The 25,460-nt window shown below is 45.6% G+C and overlaps 1 protein-coding gene across 1 annotated transcript in view; it reads right to left on the bottom strand.

Moving 5' to 3' along the window:
* Nucleotides 1-18,217: 18,217 nt before the first annotated feature.
* LOC146187000 (endoplasmic reticulum aminopeptidase 1-like) overlaps nucleotides 18,218-25,460 on the bottom strand; it is a 72,801-nt gene continuing 65,558 nt past the window's right edge. The window contains exons 12-14 of the mRNA XM_084607539.1: nucleotides 21,354-21,494; nucleotides 21,177-21,258; nucleotides 18,218-20,646 (exon numbers count right to left, since the gene is read on the bottom strand). Of these exons, the coding sequence (XP_084463665.1) occupies nucleotides 20,482-20,646; nucleotides 21,177-21,258; nucleotides 21,354-21,494 (388 nt within the window). The 3' untranslated portion in view covers nucleotides 18,218-20,481. The remainder of the gene's footprint in view (nucleotides 20,647-21,176; nucleotides 21,259-21,353; nucleotides 21,495-25,460) is intronic.

Below are 25,460 nucleotides of genomic sequence, written 5' to 3' on the forward strand. Positions count from 1 at the left end.
GCTTCGCTTGTGCCTAGAAATAGTTTTGTTTCGGCACTTTATCAGCCGATTACTTCGGGAATTACCTGGCGAAGAGCGCTGAACTGGCTTTCTTCTCCGTGGCTTCAGCAGCGCGCGGCTACGGTGGGCGACAAATGAAAACTAGAAAGCGCAATTGTATATGAAAAACTAACAGCCAACGTTGTTCAAATCCCGTGCCTACTGTTAGCGCATTCAAAGACGATGCATGAATGACTGGAGTGTGTTTTTCATATGACAACTCTTAATTGGCTTTCTGATGCTCACCTTCGCTCTAAAGAACAATATATTACCGACAACTATAGTGAACTAGAAATCATATTTCTAGCTCACTGTACCGGCAACTTAAATCAGAATTTCACTGAATAAGAACTCAATCTTTAAGTTCTTTGTAACATATTCGCCTTTAGTGCGTGCTGCCAATGTTTTATCCTGCTCGATAAAAAGACGTTTGACGTCTGTTTCATCGTACATACGTAGCCACGGTCATTCAAAGGTTAATAGATACATGAAGGCCCGTAAGAATGTTCTATTTTTTTTTTTTTTTTTTGTGTGGGGGGGGGGGAATCTTTAGGAGAGGTGCACGAACGGAAATGCAACGTTCTCCACGATCGCTTGCAGCGAACTTTGCACGATCTGTTAAGCTTTTTTTTTTGGCTGTGGCTAAAGGTACGTCGGACGGACCCGATCGATGGTCTTAAAGGTACGTCCGACGGATCCGGTGCGTTTTTCTTCGGGATACGACGGACGGATCCGGGAAATATTTTTCAGAGGTACGGCGGACGGACCCGATCGGTAGGGTTCTTCCGACGGACCCAACGCATTTTTCACCGATATGGGTCTTGGGATCCGTCGGGAAAGCCGGACGGATCCGAGATCCCCAGATGTGGTTGTAGCAACAACCAACGTTTTTAGATCCCTTGGCAACAACATGGTAGCCATATGTAGCCAAATCGAAGTTGGTATGAGGTGTACGTGCGAGGTGCAAGGTGCGAGGTGTAGTACATACTGCATACGTGAAATGTGAAATTACAAAGAATAGTACAGTGGCAAGAATAGTGCCTAGAATGGGTGATATACTACGTGATGGCATGATGATAGGTTTACGTGAGTTGGACCGCGGCAGGGTGGCAAGCACGACCAAAGCGCAAGCGCATGTAATCGCGGTGTTGACGGCCAGCCCGCGGCCCGCATGCCCGCTCATTTGGTCATCGTTATCATGTGGCTTAACGTCTATGACGGTCGTTATGTAGTTGTGTAGTTTTGATTCTTCAAAGTTTCGTCACTTCCATCTGTGATGAGATGCGTCACGTAACGCATCGCTTTCTGCTCGCATTGAGGTAATTGGTGCTGCAAGTTCTACGTAGTACATATACAAGCGGCGCTGAAAAAGCTGGGTGCCGCCGGAGTGTCTCTAGCCCAAGCATCGCGTCATTCGTGTTTGTTGGAGGTGTGGTTTGTGCTTACCGTGAGATGCTGTGATGTACGGATTACGTCCTACTAGAGTGCTGTGTGAGACTACGAAGAGTGCTGTGATGAGTACGCCGATGTCCGGACGGACATCAGTGTGTCCGTTTATGATCGGCGATGTTGCACGTGCATGTCAGTGTTTATTAGGTGCAGTGGTAATTTATTTACACGCGCTGTGCAACAATCAGACGAAAATAAGTCATCGACAATTTGTTAGCCTGCACTACAGAGCTCAAAACTCGGAAAATGGGAAAGCACATGATGCAGTTTTCGCACGTTGGAGTGGACCGAAAAATAAGTGCCCAGCCCACACCGCCGGGATGCGCATTACTACAGGTAAAATGGTTCAGGTTTCTGTAAAATAGCTGCCTGGCACAGCACCTTCCTAAATGTTCAGGCTTTGTACTATTGTTGAAGGCCACTTTATCATTAATAAAGGAACGAATATGCTTTATGTGTTAATGACCAGTGCTTTTTCAACATATGTTCATTTTTTTTTCGTTTTTCCTTAGTTTCCTTTGTTTTTCATGCTAGACAAAAACAAATAGTACACTTTTAAACTTGTCAGTCCAAAGCTGAACATGAATATCTGCCATGCATGTGACAGCTTTAATGCTAGAAAGGTTGACGTGTATAGCATGTACGTAGACGCTGCAACATCTTAGTGGCACGTTCGGCTACTTGCCCCAAGTTCGTGATGTTTAATGCCAGTGATGGCAGTCGCACTTTGGTGCAGGTGAAATGCAAATGCTTCTGTTTCCTGCAAGATGTCAACGCAAAGTACAAAGCCCGGGCAGTCAAATTAGTCTGGAGCTCTCCACTACGGTATTTTTCATAGCTACATATGTCACTTTAGGATGTGAAACCCTACATGCCACAGGTAGGCTGCATTGTTTTTTAGATTTTGTAACCTCTCATCTATGTTTTGCAACATTTGGCTAATTTTAGTTCTCAAACAGTTTAAGATGAAACCGAAGCAGTTCTTGGCATGGTTTCCTGCTTGGATTAATTTGCTAATTGCAGTTCTTTGAAACTTGCATCAATGCTGGACAGTTCAAATAGCAGGCAGTTGAATTACAGAAATGATGTGGATCGTGCATTTCAGTTCTGACAAATGGAAAGTAACGGTCCCTTTCTTGCATGCATAGGTGCCCTTAGACAAATACATACTCGGGTGTGTGATTGTGACGCATATCAAGGGTCAACAGAAGGCCATGTGGAGCCAGTGTGATATTCTTCATGAAGACTAAAGTGAAATTGTACAACAGCTGCTGTACCATGCAGAAAAAAATTGATCATTTAGTGTATGATTAACTTACCATAAATAGCATCTTACTCAGAGTATGATGTAATATATATCTGGTTTAGCATCCCAAAATAACTACGGCTATGAGGAACACAATAGTTGAGGGCTCCGGTATAATTTCGACCACCTGGGGTTGTTTTACATGCACTGACACCGCACGGTGCATGATGGCCTATTGTTTCGCCTCTATCGAAATGCCCCTGCTGTGGCTGGAACCAAATCTGCATCTTTCGGTTCAGCAGCCAAGCACAACTACTGAGCCAGCACAACGGGGCCAAGTATCAAAATGTATGCCATTACATTTCCTTCTAGCCGGTGGTTTTCTTCACAGAACTAATGTATACAAGGAAAAGTAAACAGCAAGAAAACACTAGTTTTATTGCACATTATATTCACATTTCAGCAAACATTCTCTAGGAAAAAATTTCTCATAATGTTTGCATGGAAACCATGAACATCTTACAAAAACAAAACAATGCACTTACTCCACTCCAATTATTAATGGGCAAGGTTGCATCTATGCTACTACACTGCACTTATCACAAAACCACAAGCCCCATCTGCTTTGGCCAATCACTTGATGAAACTAACGGAGACAGATGTCGCACACCACAGACTGGTCGTCTCGCAACATATCTCTGCATATGTTGCATTTCAATTTCATGCCTTTCCACTTAGCTTCAACTGTTGCCAGCATTACTAGTCACCCATCTTTTCTGAAGTTCCTTTTTACGCTGTTGGGATCAGCATCCTTGTTAACGATGGTCTCTGGAATTTTCGATGCTATCATTTTCACATCTTCCTCATCTGGAAGAACGAAGGAAATGACAAGCTTTGAGCAGAAAAAAAAAAAATTAGAGAGACTCCAAATCTCCACCTGTAGGGGTATGGTGTGCCAGCGTTAATGGTTCTTGTCTGCAGATCCCACAGTGGATTCCCATTAATTTACATGCCCTTTGCTACAAACATAATTACTAATTCCTTAATTCATGTCTCTGTTATCTCAGATATACTCATTAGCATACGGTCGTAGGCTGCCCTGTTAGGTGATAGACAACCTGACATAGACCTCTGTAAGCCTCAACTTTTCTTAATTGGAGCTGAAACGTCCCAGAACATATTTCAAATATAACTTTGTAAGCCTGACTTAACAGCTCCTGCCATGTCGTGTGGCCTCGTGACATTTGCCTCGTGGCACTTTTGGCTTGTGCACAGGGGTCATCTGTTAAATACTGGTTAACATGCATGAAAAATATGTTTTCACACAAACTGGTCAAGTGGCAAATGGTCAAGTGGTGCACTGCAGATTCTGAAATGTATACCTATATGCATGCAAGGATCGCATCATATAACATGATCAAGAGTTCTATCAGTACCTGTAGTTACATAGCATTTCAATGCCCATTAAAGGACCACCTCAGACAATGGTTGTTGTTACCACAAGACCTGTTCTAACAGCGTACTGACACCATTCCACTGAGCGATGGACATGTATATGCATACCCTAGATAGCTCATGATTATGGATTTCATTTATTTCTATGACTTCCAAGGAGTCCCAGTCGTCAGAAACCCTACACTATGAAATCGGGACAGTTGTCTTGAAAGGTGATGAAAAGAAATAACCAGGTTACCTTGATGCAATGCTAAATTACACAGGTTGAGTATGCTGCATGAAGATGCCAAGAAGCTTGTACAAAGAAAAGTGAGAGTGGAAAAGCGTGGAAAATCGCTCCGCCGGTCCATCGCTGGCACCGCTGACTCGACAGGCGAACTGTTCAAACTTATAGCTACTGACCACACCTGAAACACTGAATTGCGCATGATCAAGGCAGAATTTCTCTAACACTGAGCACTGGTAGCTATCGATTTCGCGCCCAATATTGTGAAAATCTGTCCTCTCTTCGATCATTGATATGTCCACGGTTGAACATTTATGCGCCTCGGTGTAGGCCAGCCGTTGGAACATGGATGCGTGATTGTAGCAACGATCACTTGCATGGCACACTCTGCAAAATTCCAAGAGTCAGCTTTTGCAACGAAAGGTGCAGCGCACATTTTCTACCGCGTACCTAAGTCCGGCGATGCATGCATATCGATCCCGATCGTTTCAAAGCTGCGCGGCCGTTCAGTCGGGTCACGCTAACCTCGAGCATGCGGGGGTTTAAACTACATGTACGCAAAATTCAACGACAAGAAAAAGATGCAGGCTAAGCACTTTAGTCTAGTCTTCCCCTAAATACCAAATAACATTGCTGTCCACAGAGAATTCGGATCATTCGCGCTTCCGGCTTTCCGGTTGTGCACTCTTGCGGAGTAGGTCTTCGCCTCGACGAGTCGATGTGCAGCTCGCCGCAGTAGCAGCGCAGGCCTCTAGTAGATTCGGCAAGTCTTGTGCCATGGCTCTGAGGTAGAATTTAACCGAAGAATTTAGCTAGAAACATCCTGTTTCCTCGGTCTGCATGTGAGGAACGAGCATAATGCCATTTCACATACATACTTTGGACTGCCGAATGTTCTGCACGGCGAGGTGTGTGTGTGTTCTGCCGACGCTAGATCTTCGGAGGTCGATGCAGGACCTAATACAGCGTAAATGCTAGGAATAGCTCGCTCGCATTACGGGCAGATCGAGGTGATAGTTTAGTGCCAAGCGAAAGCTGCTCGTGAATGTGCGTATCTCGATGCCAGCTGGTGGAGCTGGTGCAGTACGTAGCATCGCCTGCACCTATGTGCGTGACAGCGATGCTTGCCGCACACGACCCTAAGTGAAGACCGTGATCTATGTTAGAACGGATGCACTCTTCGTAGCACCTCATCGAGAGTCGCGGCTAGCTGATATCACAGAGGATAAGATTCATTCACGCGTAGCAAGCGGAATGTGGCCGCGTTCGACGTGCATATAGCCAAGAGCCTGTATATCGACGTCCGCCGTATCTTTACGAGAATCGAATGGATACGTCGGACGTACCGTCTTTGCCAAAAGTAACCAGGCTGCTTCGGAGGCTGGCGGAGCAAGCGCGCGGCCGTGTGGCGGCGTTGCGCTCTCTGTGGCTTATCGGTGCTCGTCAGCTCCGAGGGTGCAACAGCTGACGTAACTTCGCACCCTCAGTCTCGCCAGTTGGATGATAAAAACTAGGCGCGTATGATGTGCGGGTTGCGGTTTCACGCGTGCGAAGCCTGGTTGTGCCCAGCGAGGGCGCTCAGTATAGCGACGGAGCTATTCGATCTTCTCAGCAACTGCGGAAAACAGAAAAGATGATAGTAAACACGGTGAGCTCTTGTTGTTCATTTCTAGGACGAATATGTGCTAGGTTTGCCAGACAGTGTCGCCCTGAAATTAGGGTACCGTGAGCGAGAAAGCAATCATGTGCATAGGATGGCTAAGCGTGAGGAAGGTTTCATTTTAGTTCTTTACTTAAACCAAAACTTACCTATAGGCAAATGCAAAAAATTGTTAGAACCAATCATTGCATTTATTTTTAAACAGCCTCCCCAAGGGGTTAACACAATTTTGCGAGCCTAAAAGAGAGATAAGGTGGTTTGAAAGGGTTCACAAGCTTTCCCATATCTTTGTACCAGAGTTACGACCCGTGATGTGGCACTACGCAAAGCACCTCAGAGAAAGCATATTGAAATTTTGAAGTGCGTTATCATTCTTTAATGCACAGACGCATCAAACACGCAGAGTAACTGATTGCAGAACACAAGCACGTATAATTATATAGCAAAAAACGCGACATAATATCAGCTTCAGGGAAGTTGCCGAGAAGAGCGAATAGCCCCGTAGCTATACTGAGCGCCCTCGCTGGGCACAACCAAGCTTCGCACGCGAGAAACCGCAGCCGGCACATCATACGCGCCTAGTTTTTTATCATCCAACGCCCGAGAGTGAGGGTGCGAAGTTACGTCAGCTGTTGCACCCTCGGAGCTGACGAGCACCGATAAGCCACAGCGAGCGCTACGCCGCCACACGGCCGCGTGCTTGCTCCGCCAGCCTTCGGAGCAGCCTGGTTACTTTTGGCAAAGACGGTACCTTTAGACACTTCGTTTTTTTTTTTTAATATACTTTGAAACTGTTTATTCAAAAGTGCGTCCTCTTATCTGCTTATTTTGCACTCCACATTGCCGATTACTCTTTGGGACATTAAACTGCATGTACCATATATGCCATGCTTAAATATATCCTGCTTGATCAGAGCTACGTTGTACGTGGATATTTAATTCGTTCGTCAAAATCTTAATGACCTTAAGAAAGAAAGTTTTGAGAAATGACGCTGCGTGACTTTGCCCGGATCCTAACAATGTTTACTTGCTTTCTATAGGACCGGTGATGAATTAAGTCACATCGTAGAAACTCGCGAAAGTGATACAAGAGAAAGGCTGCTTCACAAGTTCAGGTCTGTTTCGGCAATATCGCGCTGGAGTGACCGGTCAAACTAACAGCAGTTACCTTCGCAGCAACTTTTGTGTCCTTTTCTGTACGAATATATGCACGGGCACATGTGAATGGAATTCCTCACAGGGCGGGCGGTGTCTTAACTTGATATATTATGTAGAACAAAACGTGCACGAGCTGCAGTCATTTGTTATTGCGCTATTCATCGTGCGGCCGAAAAGCAGTCACGGCAATAGAGAGTTGCAAACGAACTGATGGAGTTTCAGTGCAGAATTGTGCAACGCACGTTAGCCGCAAAGGCAATCCGTCTACTTGTCGCGCTCAACGCTGCTGCCCATCGCTCTCATATTTGTCCGACCGCAAGAAACATGTGAAAACAGGTGCTATTTTCCTTTTTGTACCTCGTGGCGAAACCAACTACACCACAGCTTGCAGGAATATTGGGAATTATGCCCGAAAACACAGGAAGCGCCGCGCATCCAATGCAGACGACCCGAGCTTTTGCCTACACCACGAAAGTCACTGCTGTCGCCAGCGCCGCCGCACCTCCACTGACGTCACGGGCTGACGCTACCAACAAAGGAATTTGAATCGCGCGGTGTGATATAACCCATCGCCTAGTTTGAAAGTTGTCGGCACGATTTCTCGAAAATATTGATGAAACATTTTAGCGTTAATCTGTTTTCGAATGTCGTGCGCACTGTGTTCAAGTGGCAGAACCTGTGGTGAGGCGCAAGACGGAATGTTGGTTCAGCGGTTACCTCGGCGTTCAATAATGGCGGCGCCTCCCCTAACTGCCTCCGCATGAATACGCGCGCAATCGCTGTTGCCGGTATATATTTGCGCCGATTTCTTGAAGTCGCGGTGCTGTCGCTCTCTTGAAATTGCTTATTTTACAAGCTGTAACGCAATTTTTGATTTCTTTCAGGTGCCTTAGTATTGGAGAGACTACATCATCGGGCCGAAGTCCGCAATCTTGGAATCGAGGGCTACCTCGATGCAGTCAATGTTTGGACTATGTGCCAGTATACGTTGCCGCTGTCACTGTGGAATAAAATGTGCATACATGCACCTGCTGCGTAACTCAAACCCAGAAAATGGAACATAGCTGCCCTCTCCCTTCAGGTGTCCAGAGAGGTAAATACACGCAGGTACTCGATGAGACCAATATTCAATAAGACCTGCAAAACCAATAAGAAGCTTACTGGTTTTGTAGGTCTATCAGATTATTGACAGCTATGGGTGCATTGGCATTACAGACCTATCTGTTTTACTAGATGCCATAGGACCGATAAAACCATAACCTATACAACCAATAAACAAGACCTATAAAACCAACACTCCAGCAGACCTGTAAAACCAATAGGCTGGGATACCCATACGACCAATACTCTGGCAGACCTACAAAACCAATATCAATAATCTGATAGGCTATTAGTTTTCTTTTGGATTTTTTTTTGCTAGGGGAGAGCGTGGGGACCTGGAGCCATTCCTCTCTGGAATAAATAGCAGTAAACGTCCGCAGTGCAGCCTCTGCCTAGCGGTCGTGCTGTCGTCAGGGGCGCGCGGATGGAAGGGGAAGAGCTCACACCTTCCCTCACTCTGGAGCTCGAAGCAGTCAACGTCCACAATGCTACCTCGGTCTCACAGTCGTGCAGTTGTCATGGGAAGCGCGGCTCGAAGGGGAGAGCGTGGGGAGCTGCAGCCTTCCCTCTCTGGAATGATTAGCAGTAAACATCCGCAATGCAGCCTTTGCCTAGCGGTCGTGCAGTCGTCAGGGGGAGAGCTGACGCCTTCCCTCACTTTGGAGCGCAAAACAGTCAACGTCCGCAATACAGCCTCGGTCTCGCTGTCGTGCAGTTGTCATGGAAAGCGCGGGTGGAAGGGGAGAGCATGGGGAGCCGGAGGCTTCCCGCTCTGGAATGAATAGAAGTAAGGCTGTGGCTAAAGGTACGTCGGACGAACCCGATCAATGGTCTTAAAGGTACGTCCGACGGACCCGGTGCGTTTTTCTTCGGGGTACGTCGGACGGATCCGGGAAATATTTTCAGAGGTACGGCGGACGGACCCGATCGGTGGGGTTCGTCCGACTGGCCCAACGCATTACCAGATGTGGTGTAGCAACAACATGGTAGCCATATGTAGCCATGATGCAAGGTGCAAGAAGTATAGGAGGTATTCACGTGACGTCATCCGCTAGGGGCGCTAGCGGCCAGCGCAGAATTCGCCATACGCGTGGTCGTGCATGGGTCGTGTGTGTGGGCGCCGCACCAAGCCGCAGTATTCAACTCGTTCTGATCCGTGGGGTAAGCCTTTCGCGCCTTTACAGAATTTCTGCGTGCGCCAGCGAAAACCATGCGAGCGAGTGGATACACCCGTGGACTTCGTGGAACAAGAAAAACGACTGTCTGGACAAAATGTTTGACTTCGTGAAAACACCGGCTCGTACGACCGCGGTAACTTCGTCGAGGTGTGTCGTGTACTACAAGACCACTGCTTCGCGTTGAATTCCCTGACATCGGTGCCTGCCACGTGATGTGCGGTCTGAAGTTTTGCGACAGGTGAAGAAATTAAAACGTACTAAGCCACGAATGTGTTTTAATTTTTGGCAAGAAAGCGAGGCCAAGAGCCACACGTGCGTGAGGGTGTCGATGACCGGCGTGTCGTTTTTAGAGGTGAGCACATTGCGACGTGTCTGTCCTCCTCCGACTTGCAAGTAACAAGTTACAACTTTGTCAAGCGTTATCGCTGTACATCGCGTTGTTGCGAACCTAGGTTCCATGGGTTATGTGCATTTCGAGCAGAGCTACGTAGCCGATACTAAATTTCTAAAACATGCTCTCTGGGTGGGCCGTTTATCCTGCGAGGACATGACAGTACTTTTTTTTCTCGACCTTCTGTCACCCAAATTAAGCAACTGCATTGATTCGCTTTACTGGCACAGCGCCTGTGGAAGCTTCGCCAGTTTGCCGACTACCGCCACTAAAAGTGTATGTTTCGCTGCCATGCCAGCTTTGGAATTGGAGAATTTAATGCGCTCGCTGTCTTTTCACGATGTGTTCTGCCTCAGTGGCAGCCAACAACAGGTTTAACGAGCTGCAAGTCGTTTTTCGCTAAATGGGTAACCGGCCACTTTTGCTGTCGAGCTGTTGCACGGGTGATGCCTGGTGCAACACTGAACAGCGTGTTATGTCCCGGAGCATCAAAATATCGCTGCAAACTCCGTGCCCATAAAGGGCTCAACAAAGAAAAGTGTATGTGGACGTATTTACCAGCTTGATAAAACTTTGCGGATCACTTCCAATATACGGCGGGCACCTGACAGCGAACCTGAAACAACGCGAGCCGACGCGCGCCGATGCCACCGGCGACCTCCGACATGGCGGACGAGGCGGGACGATGCTCGCGCCATCTGGTAGTACGACCTCAGTGAATACCTCCTATATGTACTACCACGGCCGGTCTCGAGGGAGAGCGCGTTTCTCTTCTCTTACGGCCTCTCCAATGGGGTCTGTTTCAACCGCCCGCCGCGCCTCGGTGGGGTCGCCACCGCCCCACTGCTGCTCCTCCGCTACAGCCGTTCACGCGCAAGGGAAACGCGCGCTCGCTTTTCGCTTCGCCCGCGTCAGTTGCAACTGGCAGGTCCTGACATTTCGCCCCTCATGGTTTATACAAAGTCCGTCATCAACATCGAACATTTATCGTGTACGAGGAATAAAATACAGTCAACAATCCGCTCACGCGCGCGCTCCTTCGTCAGTGCGGCCGTGCACGGTCGAATGAAGCTTCTGGTACACTTCAACATTTTCTACCTCTAAGTTTTGTACAAAAATAAATTTACCAGGCTATGCAATCTGCCTTTGAATGTTTTAAGCAGGTGTAGCGCAACCTGACGTGAGTGCATGGTGAACTGTTGGGTGGAGATTCTGTCAACCGCTACCGTTTTCGTTTAGATCAGAAGAGGCACCGGCAAAAATTCATGGCGCGTCTCAGATTCAGAGTAAATAACAAAAATTTACTCATATAGTAAAAATTTCACTTGTCTAGTGGACTGGGCTGTTCTAGCTTCGTTCAAAACGTATCAGTCGGTTGAAAGACCGAAGATGTATATGTAGTCTCGCGACTACTTTTAATCAATGAAATGGGCATAAACAGTTAAGCAGAATCGAAAAGAGCAGCAAACAATAAAAAAATTTCCTTCAAAGTTACACATTGCAGTATATATTCATCAATTCATCAAAATGCGACCTGCGTCTAGAAAATTCAGGCTCAAAATCTTCCTGCATGGCTTGTGCACATAAGGAGTTGGCCTCTCGGTCTTCTCTGTCACTTTCCTGGTATAATTAATTGAGAAGAAGAATTCTGAGAAATTTTTCAAATATCAAAGAAACGGACCTAATAACATAGCTGTTGTCAATTCCTTTCTGGCAACTCAGTGTTGAGTTCTGAAATGCTGACAGAATCAGGATCTTAAGCACTTCGAGAACATTTGTGTGTTGTAGGTGCACGGCAGCTTTTTCAAAAAAAAAAAAAGGTTTGTCCAATAGGGCAGCAAGCTCTGGTTTCGGATAATGCAGTCCACTAGAAAACTGTCCTCGTAGAAGAGCGTACTACATGGAGCTGCTTCTTTCGTTAGTTTCAAGAAGAATAACGCAAGCGTAAGACCCGAAGTTGATTAACTAAACGATATATCCAGCGACGTAAGGTGAACCGGAATTTGTGACAGTGGAAAATGGGATGGTAGGAGATGCCATCACTTCCTTCCGTGCCTTGATCTTGCTCTCAGATGAAACGTCCGTCTTGACAATGTAGTCATGTGCCGCTAGCTGTTACGGCCCTCGCATCTGGCATATGTCATTCCCTTCTGCACATTAACCTTACTTTCCCGAAGAGAGCCTCAATGGGTCGCTATATATAGGCTTGAAATGAGTCTTCAGTGAGAGTGTCCTTCTTTAACGCTTTAGAAGTTTCTTGCATACTTTCGATATAGCAGGTGAACTCATTTGTAAGTCACTGCATCGAGTACCACCTTCATCATTTATTGGCCTTTTTTTACCACTTCGAGCACAAGTGGTGTCATGAATATCAACCATTTTTTGTTTTCATATTAAGCATAATATCATGTAAAAAGTTCATTAAAATTTGCAAAATTAAAATATTGTTTATAATTAATACCACACATTGCCAAGTATATGAATTGTAATAACACTTAAAACTCAACCCTACAACGTTTACTTTGACTGTTATACTAATACTTTATATCATGCAAGCATTTTGCAATTTACATTACATTTTTATGAAATTATTTTCATCTTCGGTGCTATATGAATGGTTTCGCATCTAGCGCTGAAAGACGGTTTTGCTGTTGCAGACGAGTTGCTGTCATGTTAGCCTTGAAGAAGCTTCGATGAGATCACTGCTCATTCAGTTTTCTTTTTGTTCCCATTCGTGTACAGGCTTGGGAAAAATTCGGATTAAAATGAACAAAAGTAGCCGTGCCGCAATGAATGCCATGCTTGTCGAACGTTTGCTGAACGACAGTGTTTTTTATATCCGTTCACGTGTGGTACGTTGACGACAGGCCGCTGCAGCATCTACCTTCTGTGCTCTTTAATTTCGGGGCTGCACTCACCACGAAACTCGCGAGCGACAACACGAAACCAGGCAAAAACCACTCGCCGCCGCTGAAGCAGACGCGGAGCGAACAGTGAGCAGGTCGCGCCCCTTGCGGTGGCGGAGATCGTAGCTCAAGGAGAAAAGTTCCCATTGTTCCCGGAGCGATTGAGAAGGCCGTAAGAAAGAGCGCGCGCCCTCTCCCTCGAGACCGGCCGTGGTACTACATACTGCATGCGTGAAATGTGAAATTACAAAGAATAGTACAGTGGCAAGGATAGTGCCTAGAATGGGCGATAAACTACGTGATGGCATGATGATAGGTTTACGTGAGTTGGACCGCGGCAGGGTAGCAAGCACGACCAGAGCGCAAGCCCGCGGCCCGCACGCCCGCTCATTTGGTCCTTGTTATCATGTGGATTAACGTCTACGACGGTCGTTATGTAGTTTTGATTATTCAAAGTTTCCTCACTTCCATCTGTGATGAGATGCGTCACGTAACGCATCGCTTTCTGCTCGCATTGAGGTTTGGCGCAAGTTCTACGTAGTACATATACAAGCGGCACTGAAAAAGTTGGGTACCGCCGGCGTGTCTCTAGCCCAAGCATCGCGTCATTCGTGTTTGTTGTACAACTGGAGGTGTGTTTGTGAGATGCTATGATGACATGGATTACGTCTATGCGAGTGCTGGGTGAGACTACGAAGAGTGCTGTGATGAGTGCGCCGATGTCCGGACGGGCATCAGTGCGTCCGTTTAAGATCGGCGATGTTGCACGTGCATGTCAGTGTTTATTAGGTGCAGTGGTAATTTATTTACACGCGCTGTGCAACAATCAGACGAAAATAAGTCATCGACAATTTGTTAGACTGCACTACAGAGCTCAAAACTCGGAAAATGGGAATGCACATGATGCAGTTTTCGCATGTTGGAGTGGACCGAAAAATAAGTGCCCAGCCCACACCACCGAAATGCGCATTACTACAGGTGAAATGGTTCAGAATTCTGTAAAATAGCTGCCTGTAAATAGCAGCACCTTCCTAAATTTTCAGGCTTTGTATTATTGTTGAAGGCCACTTTATCATTAATAAAGGAACGAATATGCTTTAATGTGTTAATGACTAGTGCTTTTTCAACATATGCTCATTTTTTTTTTTCGTTTTTTCTTAGTTTCCTTTGTTTTTCATGCTAGACAAACACAAATGGTACACTTTTAAACTTGTCAGTCCAAAGCTGAACATGAATATCTGCCATGCATGTGACAGCTTTAGCAGTAAACATCCGCAGTGCAGCCTTTGCCTAGCGGTAGTGCAGTGGTCATGGGACGCGCGGGTGGAAGGGGGGAGTTTACACCTTTCCTCACTCTGGAGAACGAAGCAGTAAATGACCGCAGTGCAGACTCTAGCTAGCGGTCATGCAGTTGTCAGCGTGCGCGGAGGGAAACGGGAGTCTGCAAATGCTTTGGCGGTTTTATATGCCCTTTCTTCTCGCTTAGAAATGTGCCTGGGCAATTTTTTCTATATTTTTCCACCTATCGACAAAGTGAAATGCCGAAGCGCCTGCACCCCAACCCCTGGCTCACGCCTTGGCGAAATGGAAGCAATAAATTTGCTCTGCAGGGCTTGTTTCATACTGCTCCCGAGTCAATAGTTGAAACGATACATGTCCTTCTGGGCTGGCACTCCACTCTAGCTCTGAAGGGTTTTCAGCGGTCAGGCTAAATTTATTTAGCATTAGCAGGGCTTAAAGTCCGGGGTGTCTGAGACCCCCCACATTCAAATGTATAAAGACTGCATAAATAAGAAACAGCTGCGTTTTTATTTTTGTCAGTGGTTTTCAGGACCTTTCTATTTCTGCAATTTGCAGTTTTAATATTTTCCAAAAACCTTATGGGGAAAGATAGTCTTTCCCCTTTGCTCAATATGATCTGCGAAGCAGCTAGGCCACAAGCCACCTTTTCACTCTCCCTCTTTATTTCCCTTTCCACTTGTGCTAAAATCACTAAACCCTCCTGTGATGGAGCCAGTCTTTAAGCACTGGGCATTAGTAAATGGTTGTCCCAGAACGCCCCGGTAGCAGGTGCAGGTGCGTTAATGTTAACAGATGCAGCTCCAAGCTGTAACATTTGTTGATTTCTCAAGTTTGTTATATCGAGGTACGAATACATGAATCATGTTAGGCTATGACAATGCAAGAAGAAAACACATTCCAGGTACATTTAAGCAACTGGTTTATTTCACATGATCACTTAATTCAGGTTTTTATTTGGTGTGGAGTAAAATCAGTTATGATGCTTAACCAACTCACAACATCTATAACAATGCAAGAATAAAGCTCATGCCAGGTACTGTTAACCAACAGGTTTACTTCACATGACCACTGCAGGCTTTTGTTTGGCATGCACTCCATTGCAGTCAATTATGGTGCTTAACCAATTCTGACCTGACAAAATGTCTCGATGCAAATGGGCGGCCCTTAATATGGCATACCCCATGTTGCATATAATCCCTGCCTGCATCTCAACTGAGCTGGAAAGAAAGCAGAGTGAGATGGAGGCCACAGGTACTTGAAATGTCGAGTCCATGGGCTTCAGGTTTCCAACAAGGACATGCTGCGCAGCCCTGCACATTTAATATGCAGCTCAATGATTGGTTGCTGCTGTTCAGTTTTCATGTCTATGTACAGCCTGCTAAATCTACAACACTTTGCTGTGCGGTCAGTGCACGTTAAAGATCCCCAGGTGGTCGAAATAAGACTGTAGTCCTCCACTACGGCTCCTCTTTCTCCCTTTCCACTTTCACTCCCACCTTCCTTCCTTCCCTTATGGCACGGTTCAAGTGTCCATGGAACAAGTGTGACAAATACTGCGCCTTCCTTTCCTGCAAACCATTATTATTATTATTATTATTATTATTATTATTATTATTATTATTATTATTATTATTATTATTATTATTGTTATATTATTATTATTTCCTGCTGGATTATGGAACTGGAAATCCTGTCCAGCTGGAATGTTTCGGTTTCCGGCTGGGAAATTGACACCTCCAGTCAAGCTCCAGCTGGAAAATTTCCTGCTGGAATAAATCCAGCTGGAATTTCATCTCCTTCCAGCTAGAAATTAAGCTGGAAATGTGATTTTCCAGCTGAAATGAGTATGCCTAAGAAAGTCTACCAGTTGTCTATTTTCATAGGGGTGGGTAGCAGCTTACACTGGCAAAATGGCAGCAGCAAAGTCCTGTCATTTCTAATCAGTACTCCACATTATGTTCAGAATGTTGATCCGTTGTCTGTCAGAAGGCTACCTGTTAGTTGTGCCAAGTTATAGCAGCCCAGGTTTAATTTATAAGATTTAATGCACCAAAACGACTCGGACCAAGAGGGCCACAATAGTGAAGGTCTATGAAACTTTCGACCACCTGGAGTTGTTTAACATAGAATGACATCGCACTGTACACTGGCGCCTTGAATTCTGCCTCAATTGAAACTTAGCCACCATGGCTGGGTCTGAACCTGTGTCTATGAGCTCAGCAATTTGGCACTGATCCACTGTGGCAGAGATTATAGCAGGACAGCAGAACTAGCACTTAATTGTCTACCCTGCACAGTGACTGAGTGGTTAGTGCTCTCAACTGAAGAACCCAGGGATGCAAGATCAAATCTAAGCCACGGCTGCCCCCTTTCGATAAAGGCCAAAAGCGAGGCGCCCATTGCACATTAAAGAACCCCAGGTGAGTGAACTTTTCTGAGCTCTCCACTACGATGTCCCGAATAAGCTGAGTCAATCTGCGACGCTCTATAAAACATACTCATCTACTGGCTGGGAAGCACAGGTGCCTGGTGGAGGCTTTTGACAACTTCTCACAGTAATGGACACTCTCATGCCCCTCCCAATGGAGCCCAGAAATGATTGCTTGCTGCCAGATGACGGAGAGCAGCTTAGCTAGCTTTACCATAGCTAATTTGACAACAACAAACATGCAGCGCAAAAATTTACGACTTACAAATTGCTAAAAACACAAGCTATAGTCTGTCTAGTGTGCTGCAGCTAGAAGCCATCACAGAAGCAAGCTGATCAAAGACAGATTTGTTAGCAAGCGGGATGGTAATTCTGTGCTCTGAAAAACATCACTTATGGACCAAATACTCAACAAAACGCTGGCAAACATGGCATACTCCAATGCACTCATGCTTAATATCCATTCACATTTTCCAAACACTGCATGCACAGTGGCACTGTCAAGTTGCACAACACTCCTCCAGGTTTGGTGCATGGTGGGAAGCGAATTCTGAGTGGCTTTATTAATAAGCTTTTATACCTCTGTTACAAAAACACTTTTGACCTTCATTGACTGCACATTGCAGTGGACTAAATACAGATTGTGGTTGTCACACAGCAGCTTTCAAGTAAAATGAAGCCTAAGCCTGCTTGGCTCAAAGCCACTTGCTCAAGCGCTCTCGAGTGTTCAAGCATATTCGAGAGCAGGTGTCGACACCCTTGTCATCATCATTATCATCATCATCAGCCTGACTATACCCACTGCAGGGCGAAGGCCTCTCCCATATTTCTCCACTTAACCCGGTTCTGTGCTAGCTGCATCCACTTGACTCCTGCGAACTTCTTAACCTCATCCACCCACCTAACTTTCTACCGCCCCCTGCTACGCTTTCCTTCCCTTGGAATCCAGTTTGTTACCCTAAGCGACCATTGGTTATCTTCTCTTCGCACTACATGTCCTGCCCATGCCCATTTCTTCTTCTTAATTTCCACTAGAATGTCAGTAACTTGAGTTATTTCTTTGACCCACTCTGCACGCTTCCTATCTCTTAATGTTACCCCCTACCATTTTTCGTTCCATAGCCCTCTGAGTTGTCCTCAAATTGAGTAGAACTTTCTTGGTTAGCCTCCACGTTTCAGCCCCATATGTGAGTACAGGTAATATGCAACTGTTGTATACTTTCCTCTTGAGGGATACCGGTAAGCTGCTAGTCATAATCTGCGAGTGCTTGCCAAATGCGCTCCATCCCAATCTTATTCTTCTTGTTATTTCCTTTTCATGGTCCGGATCTGTGGTTACTACCTGTCCTAAGTAGACATATTTGCCTACTACTTCCAGTACTTTGCTGCCTAATGTAAACTGCCGTTCCTTCCCGAGGCTGTTGAACATTACCTCAGTCTTCTGCATATTGATTTTCAAGCCTACTTTTCTACCTTTCCTGTCCAGGTCATCAATCATTACCTATTTGCAGTTCATCCCCCGAGTTGCATAGCGAGGCAATGTCATCAGCAAATCGCAGATTACTGAGGTATTCTCCATCTACCCTTATCCCTAACTGCTCCCATTCCAAGTCTCTGAATACTTCCTCTAAGCAAGCTGTGAATATATATATATATATATATATATATATATATATATATATATATATATATATATCTTCCAGCACTTTCACGTACGGCTCGTCTACCCCCTGATTTTGCAATGCCTGCATCACCGCCGAGGTTTCAACCGAGTCAAATGCTTTTTCGTAATCAATGAATGCGATGTATAAGGGCTGATTATATTCCGAGCATTTTTCTATCACCTGATTGATGGTATGGATATGATTGATAGTAGAGTACCATTTCCAAAAACCTGCTTGATCCTTTGCTTGATTGCAGCCTAAGGTTGTCCTGATTCTATTAGTGATTACCTTAGTAAATACGTTATACGTAACAGACAGTACCCTGCAACGTTTAACGCTAGAACCCTAGCTAGTGAAGCTAGTTTAGCAGTGCTGTTAGAGGAACTAGAGGGCATGAAATGGGATGTCATAGGGCTTAGTGAGGTTAGGAGGCCGAATGAGGCATATACTGTACTGAAGGATGGGCATGTACTGTGTTATCGAGGTTTACCAGAGAGGCGACAACTAGGAGTAGGTTTCCTTGTAAATAAGTATATAGCTGGCAATATAGATGAATTCTATAGTATTAATGAGAGGGTGGCAGGCATCGTAATTAGGCTTAATAAGCGGTATAAATTGAAAGTTGTACAGGCCTATGCACCTACATGTAGTTATGATGACCAGGCAGTTGAAAGCTTCTACGAAGATGTAGAATCGGCAATGCGAAAAGTAAAGACGCAGTATACTGTACTAAAGGGCGACTTCAATGCCAAGGTATGGAAAAAGCAGGCAGGAGACTAGGCAGTAGGTGACTATGGCATTGGTTCTAGAAATAACAGGGGGGAGTTACTAGTTGAGTTTGCAGAGCGCAATAACTTAAGAGTCATGAATACCTTCTTCAGCAAACGAAAGAACCGGAAATGGACATAGAAAAGTCCTAACGGGGAGACTAAAAATGAAATTGACTTCATAATGTGTTCAACCCCCGCCATTATGCAAGATGTAGAGGTAATAAGACAAGTGCGATGCAGTGACCACAGGATGGTGAGGTCCCGAATTAGCCTAAATCTGAAGAAGGAACGCAACAGATTAGTAAGAAAGAAACCAATCAACGAATTAGCAGTGAGGGGGAGGGCAGTAGAGTTCAGGATCTTGCTACAGAATAAATATTCAGCTCTAACCAAGGATGGCGACATTACCCTAGAAGCAATGAACAATAATTTCAGAGATATCATTACTGAGTGCACGGTAGAAGTAGGCGGTAGGATAGTTAGAGATGATACCGGTAAGCTGTCTAAGGAGACGAAAGATTTGATTAAGAAACGCCAGAGTATGAAAGCTTCCAATCCAACAGACCAGATCGAATTGGCCGAGATATCTAAGCTAATCAATAAGCGCAAGGTGGCCGATATAAGGAAGTATAACATAGAGAATATTGAGCATGCTGTAAAGAACGGGGGAAACCTTGAAGAGGTAAAGAAGAAATTGGGCATAGGCAAAAACCAGATGTATGCGATAAGGGACAAGGCGGGCAACGTCATCACGAATATGGACAAGATAGTCAAAGTAGCCGAGGAGTTCTATATAGATCTCTACAGTAGCCAAAGTAGTCAGGACCGTAATGAGATTGGCGGTAGGGAAAAACAGTCAGACGTTCCATCAGAGTGATGGACGAGGTCAAGAAAGCATTAGAAACTATGAAAAGGGGGAAATCAGCTGGAGAGGATCAGATAACTACAGATTTGCTGAAGGACAGGGGGGATATTGAGCTAGAAAAACTGACCAACCTGTATACGCAGTGCCTGGTGTCATCGATGGTACCAGAACCATGGAAGAATGCAAACATTATCCTCATTCATAAGAAAGGGGACTTTAAGGACCTTCAAAATTGCAGACCAATCAGCCCTTGTCATCACCGAGCTCTAAAAATAAAAGCAAATGAATGCCATTACAACATCAAGTATTAACATAGAAATGTATTAAAAGGCATGACACAATTAACATTGTTAGAACATTGTGTGTTTCATATTACGGTAGTTTTGTAATCTCGACACCACGCTCTGCGCCACCTAGTGCACACAAAGGGAAGTTCTCAATGGTCATTCAAGATGCCGGTGTAGCATCGGATGCTTCAATCCTTCTTCAAAACTTGAATGCAGATCGAGCTCAATGAGGATCGGAAGTGTTCTTGTGACAGAGGGATTATAGTTTGGTGAAGGATATTCCACACACACAAAAAAAAAAAATCTGCGTCATGGCAATCAAGAAATATTTCCCATAGTCCTTGGTTTCTTGTGGCCTATCTCGTGGATCGCGGTGGCAACTGCGTGTTCTGCTCCAGCCAGTGGCGCAGCTGTGGCTCTACATGCTCTACCCAGAATATGTTTGAACGAATCCGCTCCAGGGCCTGGTCCAGGGCCAGCCGACCAGACTGGAGCTCCACCTGGCCAAAGAACTGCTTCACCTGCACATGCACACACCAAGGCAGGCCCTATGTCACTACAAAGGAAGCCTGCACCCAGTGGATGTTAGAACTGCGCCTCTCAAAATAGAGGTATCTGGCAATTAAATTAGTCTCTATCAAGGTGAAAGCCTAACTTGTTTCATAGTGAAAAATCTTGTGTGGACGAGATCTGTCCACGAAATTTAGGATGATATCAGTAGGGCTCTGTCAACGGCATATACTGACTTATAGTGATAGACAGTGATAGCGATGAGAAAGAAAGACAGCCTCTCTGTTTCAAGGAAGAGAGAGAGACTCTCTCTCTATGAATGAGAATTATCCCTCTCTATCTCGAGCAATCGGGGGCGCTCCAAGGATCACAGCAGGGCAGCCAAAAGGCTTTCGCCTTGCTGTACGTAAGGTAACTCAAGTGCTGCATCCCTTCAGAGGCTGCTGAGTGGTACTTATTTGATACTGTAGGCATTCTTTTCTGTTCCCTCATTAAATACAATGGACCAGTGAGTGAAATGCAGCAGCCGGATGCCACTAACCTCTTGGTAGTCGTACTCTGTGTGGAAGCTGGGCAGCAGGGCCGAGAGGATGCTGTCTAGTGAGAATGTGGTCTCCTTGAAGCTGTAGTGAGACAGAGGAAGCACTCTCTTGAAAAAGGCCCTTTGCAACGTCGAGAATGGTAAAGTACAGCTAGGGACAAGGAGGAAGCTGCTCACAGGCTGTAGATGGCGTCCCAGTGGCTCTTGAGGAAGTGCCAGGTGAGCAGGTGGCCCGCACTGTTGGCAGCCACCACACCCAGCACCGTGTGGGTGTCCTGGGCACGCACCTTGTCTGGCTCCAGAGAGAACTGCAGGTACCTGCACGCCCCACAAGGAACCCTCTTCATTCCACTCTCCTAGGAACACAGGAGACAGATACTGTAGGCACAGACCGAGTTGAGAACTAACTGTACAGCACCTTTAATGTCTGTTACGAACAAGCACTGGCGGTACCTGTCAGCCCCATCAAAGAAAGCTGTATCTTGCAATCTTGCCAGCAATTAATGGGGTACAGGTGCAAGAGCCCACACCCTCTGTAGAGTAAGCAAGCACTTCACAATACAGTCGAACCCGGATATATCGAATTTTGGTTATATCGAACTCACGGAATATCCCCTTGAAAATCACATGTAAAAGTATAGGAAAGACGCGTCATATATCGAACTCAATTTCACCGGTCGTTCGATATATCGAACTCCGCACCATGCACTGGAAAGTGTGCCTTCCTCAAAGACGATCGCATCACCCTCGGCCGTTTGCCGCGTGACGTTGTCAAGCCACGCGTGGAAGGAATGAGAGGGGACAGTTCGGCGACGGCTGGTCTAGGGCAGCGCCGCGCCCATTCCCCAAAGGTGCGCGCATCTGCGATTATCGTTTCCCGCGCGCCAGCACGTGACGTTTGCAAGCCATGTACGTGAGTGAACCAGAGAGAATTGCTGGGAACAAGAGGGGAAAAACGCGATAGAGTGAAGCGCAAGGGTGTGCCCATTCTTTTGCCGAGCTATCTCTCTCCTTCCTCTTTCCTGGCCTTCGCTTGCAGTAGCACGCGCTACGCATGCGCCAAGCCAGCTCAGCCCATTCTCAGACAGAACGTCGGATGTTTTCTCCAGCGTGTGTTGCGAACCCTCTGCGCGCGGCGGCTGACGTGGCTATGGCGCCTGCGGAAGTTAAGAAGCAGCAGATCTATTTTTTTTTTTGCGAGAGTCGTCTATTTTTATCGTTGTGCTGTATGCGCGGCGTAGCTTAAGATATGGCGTTACGAAGCGGCATTTTTATTTTTTTTTTGGCAGGAGTCGTTTAATCTTGCATGTATGAATCAACGAAAGCACGCGGTCAGCTGCGATCATGACACCGGCTTTTAGCATTTTGCGCTTCAAACAGCATTTGCAGCTACTGTATCACGCTTTCCAATGATTTTGTGGCAGTGAACTACGCCCGCCCCAAGCGCGGCGTGATAAATCGAACCAGGCTTGTGCAATCAAGCCAACATGGGCAGTCTGCCAAGTTCGCTCCCCACCGCCGCAGGAGCTATCAAAAAATAAAAAGATAAACTCGCCACGACGTTATCGCTGCACAGCATCTTGGCACGCTGCCAAGAAATGAGCTGTGGATGAGAGGACCCAAAACGGAGTGCGCCATGCAAGCGAAAACGCTGGCGATATCTGCCGCGGCGACACAGAAACTTTGTTTTGAGCTGCCGCAGTGGCTCGAACAGCAGAGGGACGGACACAGTTGGTAACAAGTTGGAAATTTTTTGCTCTGTCGTTGCCGCTCATTGCTGAGATCGCTTAATCACTTGCATGTGAGCGAGCTGGCCTTAACGCTCTTTTTTTTTTTAAATTCTTGAGTGCAAAAGTGGAGGGTGGGTTCATTATGAGAGTGAGTATAGTTTTTTTCGCATCGTAAGTGCCGTTCCAAGCTGATTTCTGTATATAGAATTATCGATATATCGAACAATTTCGCGATCCTCTTTGAGTTCGATATATCCGGGTTCGACTGTATACCCGCAGGCAACTCACCATCAGCACACACCTGGCCAAACACTGCGCAACCTTTGCAAAACTTTCTTGAGGCCCCTTAAGAGTGATAAAGCGAAAGCCTTTGAGGCTGGTTCTGTTGTATTTATTTGACAGAACCCTACCTATGACACAGCGCAGGAGAGCGGTTTCTGCCATGCCACATTCGTGGTGAGTAGCTCCACTCGGCGGCAATAGCGTGCACTCATTGCAGCACCTGGACTTCTTATCTAGCAGCAGATAGCAAGTACGCCACGCTCCCTTCTGGAGACGGGAGTAAAGGCATCATTGCCGCGCACCTATGTTGCCATGGAGACAGCAGGAATACAAAACAACGAGAACAAAGACATGCTTCTCCCGTGCCTGATGTGGCATAGTTGGTTAGTTCGTTCCAATGGTGATAGGATGGGTAGGAGTTCGATTCCCGATGGAGGATGATTACTTTTTTCTTTGCAAGGCCGATGAAAAGCTAATTACAAAAACTAAAAAACGTGCAAGAGCAATGGGCTTCCCATCAATCGTCCGTGCAAAGCATAAAGTTTTAGGCTACCTTTATTAGCCCTGAAGATTGGACAACTGAAAATGAAACTCCTTCTGTCCCCCCTCAACTTAGCCCATACTGGTGCACAAAAAAAAGAAAAGAAGTAAACAAGCCATGATGACAACCTAACATGCCCCATCCCGCCCGCCTAACTTGGCAGCGTCCAATGAGTGGACGCTCCCAGCAAGCCTATGCGACGTCACATGGGAAGTTTGCATGTGGTGCGCGTGGGGATGCATTGCCTCAATAGGCAGCGAGCTGTCGCCAGGAGCACCCCTTATCCATTATTCGTGAATTATACGCTCCATGCAAGGCTTTCAAGCTTGGCTCGAATACTCACAAGGACCACCTCAATGAGTGTTCTGCATTAGATTGCTTTATTTTTTATTTATTTATTTATTTATACATATACCTACAGCGCCCGTTGAGGGCATTTTTGTAGGGGGGATACAGTATAAAACCATACATCGTCATGCAGATGACAACTTGCAAAAAAAAAAAAACATAAAAATGATAAAAAATACAACGCATTCCATTACTGAGCAAACCTATAACAAAAGAATTATGAAATCAAGAAAGATGCAAAAAATGACGTATTGAATAATAAACAATCGTATACAAAAACAAAATTATTTTGAAAATGCACAGCAGCACAGCACATGAAAAAAAAAAAGGGTTAATTCAACAAAAGACGCGACAGAGCATTTTCAAACGAAGATTGCAGGGCTAAGACAACTCTTCTGGCAATTTATTCCAGTCATGCACTGTTTTAGGAAAAAATGAGTTTTTAAAGACATTTATACGGCACTGGTATTCTTGAACCTTTAAAGAATGATCTAAATGGGAGGATATATAGCTAGGAACTTTCATGTATAAATCTCTAGACAAACCTGTTGCGCCTTTAAAAATATTATGAAATAGCTTAAGTCTAAGATATTTGTGTCTGGCTTGCAATAGAGGCCACCCTAAATTTTTGCACATCTGAGAGGAGCTTTTAGTGAAATCATAGTTTGCGGACACAAACCTTGCTGCTCGTTTTTGAATTCGTTCAAGTTCGCTAATAAGTATCTTTCAGGATCCCAAGTCACACAACTATATTCTAAGATGGGACGCACGTTTGTCAAGTAGAATGTCTCCTTCAAATCAGCAGGTGCCCGCTTGAAATTGCGTTTTAAAAAGCTTAACACACGGCTAGCTTTGGCAGCAATATGGTTTACGTGGTCGTTCCAAGAAAGGTTCTGTGCGAATATAACACCTAAGTACTACTTATAATTCTTAACAAATGACAGGTTTCTGTCGCCTAGAGAATACTGGGTAGTTAAAAGTTGCTTTTTATTTGTAAACTACAGAACTTTACATTTTGAAAAATTTAATGTTATGTGTCATGCACCATACTAAGACAGAGTCAAGGTCACTTTCAAGGGGATATTCCGTGAGTTCGATATAACCAAAATTCGATACATCCGGGTTCGACTGTATCTGATGAGCTGGCGCCTTCAAGAATAATGCGTTGCTTTCTACCGACGAGATATGCTTCAAGCCATTTCAGCAGGGTGGGTGAAACTTTGAGGGTAGCCAGTTTCAGTAATAATAAATTATGTGCGACAGAATCAAAAGCTTTCTGAAAATCCAAAAATATGCAGTCAACCACCAGTAGCATTCCAGAGGCCCTTTAAAGGTTAAGCAGAACCCCGCAAATATTCCGCAGAATCTCGCAAACATATCTTG

This window comes from Amblyomma maculatum, chromosome 6 (assembly GCF_055883805.1).
Source record: "Amblyomma maculatum isolate TAMU_Amacu chromosome 6, ASM5588380v1, whole genome shotgun sequence".
Lineage (NCBI taxonomy): Eukaryota > Metazoa > Arthropoda > Arachnida > Ixodida > Ixodidae > Amblyomma > Amblyomma maculatum.